General features: G+C 32.3%; 1 protein-coding gene across 1 annotated transcript in view; it reads right to left on the bottom strand.

The window, feature by feature from the left end:
* LRP1B (LDL receptor related protein 1B) overlaps positions 1-12,620 on the bottom strand; it is a 1,982,574-nt gene that overhangs the window by 231,998 nt on the left and 1,737,956 nt on the right. The window contains 1 exon segment of the mRNA XM_047722477.1: positions 4,643-4,842. Coding sequence (XP_047578433.1) covers positions 4,643-4,842 — 200 coding nt within the window.

Genomic DNA, 12,620 nt, shown 5'->3' with positions numbered 1-12,620 from the left:
TAAGAGGAGGGTCCCAGTTCTTGGAACCCCAGCAGGAGACTAAGAAAATTTCTACTGAAAGAGAGAACTGAGGATTGGACTGTAATTTGAAATTTTCACAAAGGCTAAGTAGGAAGCATTTGTTTATTACAGATTTTCAGCTTGTCTCAAGTTTAAATTGAAGACTAGCTTCCTCAGGTTAAAACTGTGTGATCTGGCAAATATTTTGTAAAAATTGTGTGATCCATTTAACTGGAGGCTTAGAATTTTAGTTCTGGCATTCTTTGATGCCATTTTTTCCCCCAGCATCTTTATTTCCATAGAAGAACCAACCGAGATCTCGGGGAATTACCTACGCTTTTTGGAATGAAAAAGCTAGTTAGCAGTCCATCCTACCCCCCACCCCTATTACACTTATTTGCAACCTTTCTTCTGGATAAATGATCAGGTATTGTGAAATGCTTTTTAGAGAAAGATACAATGGAGGTTTTTTATTCATATCCTTAGAATTCCTCTTACTAAAATCCTTTTGCTAAAATTAATGTAGCTCTCATTAAAACAGAGCTTCTCAAGAAGAATCTCTAAGCTATCCTTTTTTTGGTACTTTTAAAATTCCTTTTAAAGTGTACAAATATACGTGAAACTATTAAGTCATCAAAATGATGTTATTTTTTCCCAGCTAAGTGTGTGATAATATAAAACATTCACTTAATATTTTCAACTGGACCACCAAAATTTCTGTTATTTTGAGCTTACAAATGCAACTCTTCCTATTTTCTTTTCTTTTCTTTTTTTTTCTTGCCAAATAACTTTTGTATGTAATAGTTTATCTCCATTCCCACAGCTATAATCACTTCAAATTTTTTCTCCTAAAATATTTTAACAGCTTCTAAAGTGGTTACCCTTCTAGGGTCTTTCATCTTCCATGCTGTTTTCAAGTCTAATGATAGCATTCAATCAACTAAACACCATCAATGGTTCCCTATGACTTAAAGGATAAATTCCAAATTACTTAGCATATAAGATCTGTCACAGTCTGGCCCATATTTGCCCTTGTTCATCTAGTGACATTATCTCCCTCTCATTCAACTTCCAATCATAGCCAAATTGTGTAAACCCCATGTTGTTCAAGATTCTATAACATCTTTGTACATGCTGTTACCTCTGTGTGAAGAATCCTTTATACATTTCCCCATATGGAGAACTTGTACTAAATCTCTTAGATTTCTCAAAGATTCCCTTACTTTAGCAATGGCTTTTCTACTCCTCCCTACATTTTCAAAACATTTTGTATATTCCTCTAACCCCATTCTAATTTATGTTTTTACTTTCATATCATTTTTTTTTACCATTTATATATAAATCCTTTAAAAACACAAACTTATTCACTTTGTAACTTGAGGGCCTAACATAAGGCATGGCATTGAAAGAGACATTGGTTAAGTGTTGAATGAATAGATGAATGAATGAATGGCCAGATCTAAAGGGAATAAATCAGAGAAACTTAAAAAAAAATGATCTAATGAAAATTTGATTTAAAATAAACTATTTGACTCAGTCATCCAGTATCATGTGTCATATTCAATGGCATCATTATATTAAACTATATTATTATAAAATTATAGTGGAAACCAGAAGAATGAAATACACAGGCATTAGGAAGAGGTTCACCTGGCTAAGATTGCATGTAGATGCTCCAAAGCTGGCAAATTGACTGTTTATTTGTTTAGTTAATTTTGCAATGTGGCGTTTAGACTAGGTAGGAAGGTGGGCTGGGTACAGGAGGTAGCAGAGAAAGATGGATGGAAATTCTTCTGTAAGTCACATGTACCTTGGAGGTAACCTGACCTATTGTTTAGGGCATAGAATTCTGTATTTTTAGAAGTTCTTAGGCTGGATAAGTAATAATAAATTAAAGCTTCATTTATGAAATTACTGCATGGTTAAATCCCAATATGTTTGGAGAAAAAAAAAAACTGTCAGGGTTTATTTTTCTCTGATATTAAGTTTTGGCTTATCAAAAAGAGCCATAATTCTGAAATTTCTCATATACTTTGCGTGTTCTCAAATTACTTTGTCATGAATGGCATAGCCCACTGTTTTGATGAGTTTTGATTCTACTTTTAACAAGCAGAATAAATAACAATAACACTAGTCTGGTTAATAGAAAGAAAGAGATCAGTGACCAGACTAATGTAAAACTTATTTATTATTAATGTCAAAGTCTCATTTTCTACCTCCACATACATAATTAAGAGACCACAGCATTCTCTTTGTCTTCACGGGGAAAGTACGAGAAGTAGAAAATGCTACTCCTCTTTACAAACACGGCAAATGAATGGCTTTTTTTCTCATTGGCTGTGGAGTTGGCATAATTTAGGCTACCTACAAATAGTAGCTCATTAGTAACTACTAGGTAATTGTTGGCTTGCATTCAGATATTGGCAGATGCCTGATAAGACGCTTAATGAATTTTTCATTAGTCTTTCTGAGAAAGCCTTAAAGAGAAAAAATGCTTCTGATGGCAACAGCTCTTTTGGTTTCTTTTGCTTCCCCCTTGAGTTTCCAAGTTTTTTCAAAATCAAACTGTAAATTGTTAATGACATCATACCTAGGTATCTTTCAGCCAAATATTTCATTCTAATAAATTAGTGCTATTTCTTCTTGCTCTGTATGTCCCTCAACCCAAAGTCACCACCAGTACCATGATTCCAAGACACTTCATTTATACGCATTTAATTTTGTATTAAGTTTTCAAAACATTAGTCCCCCACACATCTGACATAATTTCCAAATAATGAATAGGGGATGGAAACAGTAGTTTCTAATAGATAACATTTTTAACTACAATTTGTGTTCAAGCACAAAGTGTCGAGTGAATAGGCAAATATTTGATGTTGCAAATTCTATTTTTAATATTCATTCATTTAACCAAAAATGGTTTAAATTCTATTGTTCAGTGAAAGTTTTTAGTGGAAAGTAAAGCATTCACAACAATCTAGTACTTTAGATAGATGCTAAAAATAGACGGGTTCATAGTTACATGGGGAAAATACTGATTGCCACAATAAAACTTTCAATTATGTCATCTAAGAATGTTGCAGAACATTTCATTATTGATTTTTCAGAGAAGATATAACTGCTGAATGCTAAGTGCAATTTCGATTTGTCAACATTACTTTTGCTGTAATTAAAATCCTAAAGTCATCTTTAAATAATTCTTCACTCAAACTGCATCCTGATAAGTTTCTTTATCTCTATAATTGGATTGCCAACACCTAAATAAGTGACTCATCCAAACGCACTTGTGATATCTCAATGTTCTTGCCCTGAAACAAGCACCTTTAAAGGCTTTCTGCCAGCATTTCTAGTTGTTTAAATATAAGCTGAGAGGGACTTAGCCAAAATCATTAAGTGGTGTGACTTCAGTGACTTTTATCTCCTTTATTTTTATGTATTTCTCTATTTACTTTTTAAGTCAATGGCTTCATCCTTCTCAGGACTCCACTGGTACACTCTTGCATGGCCTCGCCTGCCAGTGAAATTATCAATAATCCTCTCTTATCATCTCCCTGGTTTCCCTCCTCCCTGGGCTTTGTCCTAAGCTTACTGCCAGGGAAGAAAGCAGCCTGAGAAACTGAACCAGGCTACTGGGTAGGCTTTCTTTGGGATCTCTCTGTGAACTTGGGCTTTTACTACTTGAAGATAAAAGCACCTAATAACAAAGGTGACATTACGTCAAGAAAGATCAATAAAGAAAATAATTTATCTTCTTCATTCTGGGAAAAATCTCATCTTTTCACATCTGAAGTATTTTGAGCGTTCACCGGAACCATTTGTGGTTTCTGTTCCATCCCCATCGTCTCCAGCCACACCCTGTTCTCCTTCGGCATATCCTTCTCTGGTGTTCTTTTCCAATCCCTCATCCTCAGATCCTCTCCCCTCAGACGTCTCCCTTTTCCCTAATTCTAGTGTCATTTCCCTCATACCCATTTGCTTCATTCATTTGTTTTATATTTAGAGTTTTTTAATCTACTCAGTTATAAAAAAAAAAAACAGAAAATTGAGGTATCTGTAGAATTTTACATTTGCTGAAATTCAAATAATCTGAATGTTACCGTAATTTGAAAGCCGTTTTCCATGTTAACTTTTGTGGCCACTGTTGATAATAAATTCAATCATGCGTGCAGTATAATTGATCATTTTTAAATACTATTATGTCATTTCTTTAAAGAACTGTACTTTTACTTAGTATTTTTTTTTTAAATAAGCTCTACCAGTGCAATAATAACCTTATGTTTATAAACATGTAATCTTCTGTTTCAATCCAGTCAGGATTTATGTATATATTAATTAAGAAAAATATTGTTCAATTACTATAAAAACTATTTTGAAACATACAATTAGAGAAAATACTGTCAAAATGATTTTTATACATGATTATAGAGGCTCTGAATAAATATGCCTAATTCTTATTTACCAATATTGTTATAAAGGAGTATAGTAGTATAATCTTAAATTATAAAATGTATTTGAGAGAAATTATGTATAATGAATACAAATAATTGTACACGTTTTCTTTTTTTAAAAGTGTACATATTTTCTAAATGAATAATTTATGCACTGTTAAAATATACTAAGTCATTGGTGCTACCAGACCAACCTTTATGTCTATGAGATCCATCCATGTTGCTAAATTCAATATGATTTTCATCAGCCCAGTAGAGTCTATGGTTGACATAATCTATTGTTAGTGCCATGGGTCTAGAAATCTTGGTTTCTATGACAACACTCTGATTGGTTCCATCCATTCCAACACGGCCAATGTGAGGATACTCACAGCAGTCAATCCAATACAAATACCTAGGAAAGAAAATCAATAGCCATTTTGTTTATAGACATTCAGGGAGTGAAACATCACCCAATATTTCACTTATTTACTCAGCTATTCCCCAAATTAATTCATGGTAGCTCTCTGAATTGTAACTCTAAGAAGCATATTTTAAATACAAACTTTTCTTATGATTTTTTTTAAGGTTTATTTATTTATTTGACAGACAGAGATCACAAGTAGGCAGAGAGGCAGGCAGAGAGAGAGGAGGAAGCAGGCTCCCTGCTGAGCGGAGCCCCCGATGATGCGGGGCTGGATCCCAGGACTCTGGGATCGTGACCTGAGCCGAAGGCAGAGGCTTTAACCCACTGAGCCACCCAGGCGCCCCTCTTATGATTTTTATTAAACAAATAACACACTTCAAAATATCCACATAATTTTAAATATGTTTCCTTTAGCACACAAACCTGTATGTTTCTACAAACATTAACAAATTATAGATCCCTAAAACTAACAGAAGTAAGCCTTCAAGCTGCATATGTAATGTTGGAGGAATAACTATCCAGAATTTTTTTTTCCTTTTTGCTTCATTACCAATGAAAACTTCAAAATGATTCATGGAGGAGTACATTATATTTGCCTGAATCTGCATTCCTCACTGTGGTAGCCTTTAGGCAACTGTGACTCTTAACATTTAAATTAATTAATACCATATGAAATTAAATGAACTATATTGTTCCTCAGTCACACTAGCCATGTTTCAAGTACCCAATAGCCATATGTCACATGGCTACCATATCCAACAGCATAGATATAGAACACTTCCATAACCACGGAAATTCTATTGGACAGTACTGATTTCAATTATGTCATTGGAAGTTCTAGAGTAAGGTATATCAGATAGTAGTTTAAAAAAATAAACAAAAAAGGAAGACAGTTATATTGGTACTAAAACTAACTGAGTTAAACATAAATATTATACACTGGTAAAATAAAAACAATGTATAAGTGACAGAAATTACTGAGAAATTTCTACTTAATTAAACCATCTATTTTTTTCTTATAGTAGAAGAAAGTCACTTTATCTTGCTGAATATGTTTCCTTCTCTATATGATTCAAGATTTGAGTTAGAGAATCATTAACATCCATTTCACATTCCAACACCAAAACTGAAACTTATTTACCCAAGCGGTTTCCCCAGATCCATTCTTTTCTTTTTAGTAACTATAAAATCATTGACTATTAGTTCTTCAAATTTGGAAAATGTGGTAATTAAAATAATATAGTATGGAAATTATTCTATATCATTTATAACTGGCATATTTGGTTTTAAATCAAAATATTCCTTAAAGAAAAATCTTGCTCATACATTCTGATAGTGATAACTGTGTTGAGACATTTTAACCACACACTACAAAATAAATAAAAGAGTTGAAGAAAAACCATTTATCAAATACTGGGCTAACATAAATAATCATTGTAAGAAATATGTGTATTTTTGTGCTGACAATTATTTTGGGAGGTTCTGCATAAAGGTAGGGGATAGCAGATTATAATATATTTTTTAAATTTTCTTACTTGCCAAAATATCATTAAAAGTCCTAATTAAGCATGACCCTTAAAATAAGAAATATGTATCTGGTAAGGACTACACAAAAGGTAGACTACTGCAGGCAGAGATTCAAAGAGAGCTCTGAGAGTGAGAATTTAAAAACATGTTTGAGTCTGGAAATTCAACAGTCAAGTTTATATAGTACAATACTGGATTGCTATCCAGTGCTTATGTATATCTATGTTTGTTCTGAACAAATTTGAAAATCTCAAATCAGCAGATAATAAAAGACACCAAACCTTTCAGAAATTGATTAAAAGTATTTTTTCTTTAAATCTTCAATTATTTTAAGTTATTTAAATCTTGAATTTTTATTTTTATTTTGAAAACAAACACATGTTAGAAAAATACAACTAGAAAAACACAATCCATTCCTTTCCAATAACTTTATGGGGGTGCACCTTGCTGTCTATACTAGAGATAATGACAGTCCAGATAAAAAGGAAGAAAATGAATCAGAAGGAAGTAAAAAAGCAAAGACAGTTTATGTCATTGAAATCAGAACATTCCTCCTTATCATATGACTCTGAATCTTGGGAACACTAACAAAGCAATTTTTTTTCCCTAATAGATGATATCATTTATATGCTAGCTTCTCTCACACATGTCAGATATGACTAAATATATGTGGGCTTCTATACAACCATGATGTTTTGGAAAAGTGAATATAAACAAATAAAAATTTAAAGTAGTATTTCAATAACATTCTGTGTCATTACAAAGTATATGTCCAATATAGCTGAATTAGAGGTAATATTCATATTTCTATTTAGCTATTTACATATGCTTCCACTTGAAATTAAAACATCCCAAAAGTTAAAGAGTTTTCTCCATCAAATGCTATCAATACAGTATTGCAAATTATTGGATGTGAATAATAATAAATTTCTTGGAGTGTAATTTAGAAATTCCAAAGGGCCTGACCTCTATATAATAGGAATGTAAAATTTTTATCTACAATCTGAACTTTTTTTTTTTTTTTTTTTACTAGTCTCATCACCATCTTGAGCCAAGCTATCAAGAACAGGAAGATGGAGTCTGATATCTGTTACATCATTCTCAGAAAGCTTTCTAAGAGGTTTGAAATCCTGTCCCTGCCATTCAAGCTCTCCTTTTAAAAAGGCACAAAAATACTTCTCTCAGTGACTCACCACCATTAAAATATGTCACTTCAGCTCTAGTTGGAGTATTTACATTTTCACTTCTGTGCTTCCATAAAAATCACTGGAAGAGACCATTCCTCTTCAATTACATAGATCTTTTCAGTTAGACATAATTCACTTTGTCCCTTCATTCACCACAAATTCTTCCCTGATCACATTTTTCAAGATAGGTTTCAAGATTAAACATATTTGAGAAATGCTTTCTTTAACAAAATAAGCATCATCTTTCCCCCCCCCCTTTTTATTGTGAAAGCTTTTAATATGCTTTAATATGACAGTGTTTCTCTCAAAGGGAGGTATAATGTCCCTTTTTTTAAATCACATAATCTTAGGTGATAGCATTTATTTTCCTAGGGAAACACTTTGAGAAACTGTACTTTAGCTTTTTTTGGTCTACAGAATCACTATCTTTTATCTCACTTACAACTACTCAATTACACAATGTGTAATTGAACAACACATATATTGTGAACACAGGAAACCACAAAGTACTAATGTAGACTCTCAGGCCTCATAATCAAAGAACCTACCTTGATTTACTCAGCTGGTATAACAGCTCTAATAAATACCAGAGCCATTCTTAAGTAGATTGAGAACAATATTATGAAACAATAATTTTTGAGGCCATATTATGTACCAGGTACTCCTTATAACTGGGAACACAGAGGTAAACAGATACAATTTTTGCCTTTAAAGATCTCTCAGTGAATACAATATAGGTGGAAAAAAATGAAAAAAAATGAAAAAATGAAAAAAAAAGTATAATGATAAAACTACTTTACTACGGAGGCACAAAAGAAGGAATGATAATTTTACCTAGATGAAAGAAAGCATGAAAGAAATATTGTGCTCACTAATAGTTCTTTGAACATAAATCTTATATTCTTAGCTACCTTACAAAGATATGAATAATCCTTATCTCTTTCAGATTTTAGAACAAAATATAACTTAATTGAAGATTTTAATGCTGTAACAAATCTTAAAGATCATTAGCCTAGGACCTTCATTTTACTGATAAACGGAGACCATATAAGATTATGTGTGTTGTCACAGTCTATTATGATAGTGATACAGTTGGAACAAGGGCTCAGGTCTCTAGATTTATAGACTACCTTTTTCTCTAAGCAGCACTATGCAGAGCCTTCAGGAAATGAGTTCTAGAAACAGACTAATCAGGTTCAAATTTCGGGTTGACCTATTACTAGCTGTGTGAATGTGGCCAATTTAACCTCTCTGAGCCTGTGTTTACGCACATGTTGAAAAGAATAATAATAGTTCCTCCTCATAAGATCATCATGAGGATTAGATGATGTAATACAGGAAACAAATTTAGAGCATTGGTAAACATGGTATAAGAGTTTAGCAAATATTAGCTATTATTTTTTATCTGTACTAGGTATGTATTATATATTTCATATATATCTGTCCACTCCCTCTATATATATTGGTTTAGTAATACTCACCTAATAGGTGACCTGTTTCATCTGAATTGTGCATATAATTTTATATAATTTGTCTCTATTTTGTGTTTTATCACGATTTGTCCTTTTAAGTACTCATCAACCAAAAGAAGATTATGAAAAGATTCTATTACATTGAAGAAAAATATAATTTAACTCTTTTCAGGTATGTATGAATCTTCATAGACACAGGATTGCTCTTTCCTTATGAATACCTACCTTCTGATGGTTAAGCTTTAATGGTTTAATTTTCCATACTTAAGCCCCTTTACTATACATTTTTTCCAAGTTTTCCAGTAAGACTGTACCAGACATTCTGATAATTTTAACATCTGAAATCCAACTTCTTAAAAACTACTTAAGTACAAAATTTTCTATAAATGGTCAAAGCTGAAAAATGAAAACTTCATTGAAAATGTCAAAAGGGGAATTCCAAATTTCATCCGTATTATATGTAATGTTTACCTAGGATCACATCTGAAAAACCTCAGCCCTAAATGGTACCTACTCTGTAAGTTATAACAAAGTGTGAACAAAGAAAACAATGGCTGCTGTAACCATAACAATAAGCTTCTGTGGTTCCTGAGGATGTCTTTTATAGTTTAATGTAATATGCTCCATTTCTTTAAAAAATTAAAATGGAATTCTGCTGTTTTTACTATTTTTTTCCTGAATTCAGGAGATAGATATTTCTTCCAACAGCAATTATTTCTAATTTTAAATTATAATTAATTTTTGATGTTCATTTCCTGTATGTTTTTGACTAAATATGGAAATATAGGTTTAAAAATTGGTAGAGAAAGGATTTTTTTAATGCAACTGTTTGTTTTAATAGAATATTTCTATTTTCCCACAGAAATCAGAAACTGAGTTTTTATTCCTAGCATGCCTTTCATTCCCTCATAACAAAAGTTCCCTTATGACCTTTCTCCTTGAAACATGCAGGTTATTTACATACTGATGTATTGGTTTGGGCAATGATGCAGGTACAATGTCCCTGTAGCTATAACCCTATTCGCTGTGTATATCCAGTTACCCATTTATTATTTCCTTCTGCAGTGAATTTAACAATCTCTGTGTTTGGTACAACCAGTGATTAAACCAAGCCTTCTTTTGAAAAGAATTCACTTTCTAGATGGAGAGATATACATTTGTACTAATAATAATCATATGTATATCTGAAACTAATATAATATTTTATGTCAATTATACCTCAAAAAATAAAAATTAAAAAAAAAAAAGTCATGCAATGGTATGTGTTCAATATGTAGGGACTTCTTAGGCACAGCTGGGGAATGTTTCACAGAGGAAGCGATTATTCATGCTGTTGCTGGAAAAATGGGAAGTTATTCAAACTTGAGGAAAATCAGAAGGGCATTCTAGGAAGAAAGAATGACATATGGAAGATAGAGAAACATAAAATATGTCTCTTTCAAATATATTTGCATTATCATTATCTGTATTGGCAATAGTGGATACAAATACTGAGTTATATATGAGTCCTTCAATATATTTTCATTAAAATATATTTATAATTCAAAATAGCACCTAGTATTATTTTCTTATAGTATTGCTAACAGACTACTAGAAAAGAAATCCAAAGAAAAATATTCTTAATAATAAAGCACGCTTGTAATGATTGTATTTTTTCCAAAATACTCATATCTACATTTAAAATCTTGTAAAAAGGCTATTTATTAAAATGGAAGAAACTATAGTAGTTTTGTCTTTATATGTTTGTTTTCTTATCTCTGTTTGCATGGTTCCTAAAAAACACGATCATGATCCAGTATCATTTTGTTACTGAAAATTCTAATGTGATATAATAGGAAAAGTAAAGGACCAAAGCTTGAGAATTAGGTTAAATCCTCAATTTAGTATCTTACTACCTATATGATCCTGAGAGAATCACTAGGCCAATTTGAGGTTGAATGTTCTTTTCTGTACTTTAAGGATAATAGCTAGAATAATAATATTTTTCTCACAGACTCAGAAAAACAGTACAAGCAACTAAAGTGATAAATGCAGACACAGTTTTCAAATTCATAGAATTCTAGAGAAGCGGCTAGGTATCTTCATTATCATTGTTATTACATGGGAACTCCAATCCCAGTAGGTTTACACACTGATCATCTCCCTTTCTTATCTCTGCCACTTTCCTGTATTCCTCATATTCTAGAGAAATCTTCCTCTATTAACCTGTTTGCCTGAACCAGAAATCTTATAAGGTTTGTTTTGTTGTTGTTATTTTGATCCCTAGGTCTTTCTCTGCTCTGTAAAGTGGACTGGTATCAAAGTTTCACAAATGTGCGAACTTAAATTGTCCCAAATGTGAGTTCTTTCAGTTCCTTGAATGTGCCATGCTCTTCTATGCATCTTTGCTTTCCCACAGAGCTTGTTCTTTTTGCTTGCTCTGAAGTGCACCACATCTTCTGGCTAATTCTTTTTTTTTTTTTTTTTTTTTAATATTTGTAAGAAATACGTATTTAAAGATTTTATTTATTTTTTGAGAGAGAGAAATCACAAGTAGGCAGAGAGGCAGGCAGAGAGAGAAGAAGGGAAGCAGGCTCCCCGCTGAGCAGAGAGCCCGATGCGGGACTCGATCCCAGGACCCTGAGATCATGACCTGAGCCGAAGGCAGCGGCTTAACCCACTGAGCCACCCAGGCGCCCTCTTCTGGCTAATTCTTACTCTACCCATCTTGTCCAGGAAGTGGACTCTGAATCTAGTTAAGATAGAAACATTTTTTATTTTTTTTCTATTTTAATAAGTTACTGCATTGTATTGTAATTATTTACTCATCTGCCTATCCACTGAACTGTGAAATACCTAGAGATAGGACTATGCCATTTATTTTTTTGCTGCTACTTAGAACAGGGACAGATAGACACTAAATGCTAAAGAACTATGAGTTGAATTAATGAATGAGTAGATTAATCTTCTATTAAACAGTAATATCACACATTCACTTTATTGTCTGTCATAATGGTCTTTTACTATGTGATTACCTGAAATAATATTAATCATCCAAAAAAGTAAATTATGTTCAGTCTGGCTTTAACATTATATTTCCCATTCTACTTTAAAATGCATATATATATATATATATATATTCTGCATAAATGACAACTTTTATAAACACTGATAAATAATATTAATTGCCCCCAACTTATGATAAATTACAGCAGCATTTCCCAAACTAAACCAGATAACAGAACGATTAGGATAATTGGATCTCAGCTGAATTTAAATGTAACAAACAGGAAGGTGATCATTCTGTCTACTTGATCTACTTATCATTCTTAGTAACCACCATATGAAATTGATATTGTGACAATTGGGATACTATCATTAAAAGACAGAAAAGACCTCTAAGCTACCTCCTAAAAGTTTACTTGCTTCATTATATTAGTCCAGTGATCTTTATCCTCCTTTACACAAACGATTCCCTTATCCTTCACTAAATATCAGGACAGAAATTACTCTCCTTAAGGAAATGGGGGGTCAGTCATGATGGCCAATTCAAAACATATGTAAACAGCGATGTTAATCTAATATAGAAATATTCAAGGGC

Source organism: Lutra lutra, chromosome 3 (genome assembly GCF_902655055.1).
Source record: "Lutra lutra chromosome 3, mLutLut1.2, whole genome shotgun sequence".
NCBI classification, from domain to species: Eukaryota; Metazoa; Chordata; class Mammalia; order Carnivora; family Mustelidae; genus Lutra; species Lutra lutra.
This window is presented reverse-complemented; position numbering and strand designations above follow the sequence as displayed.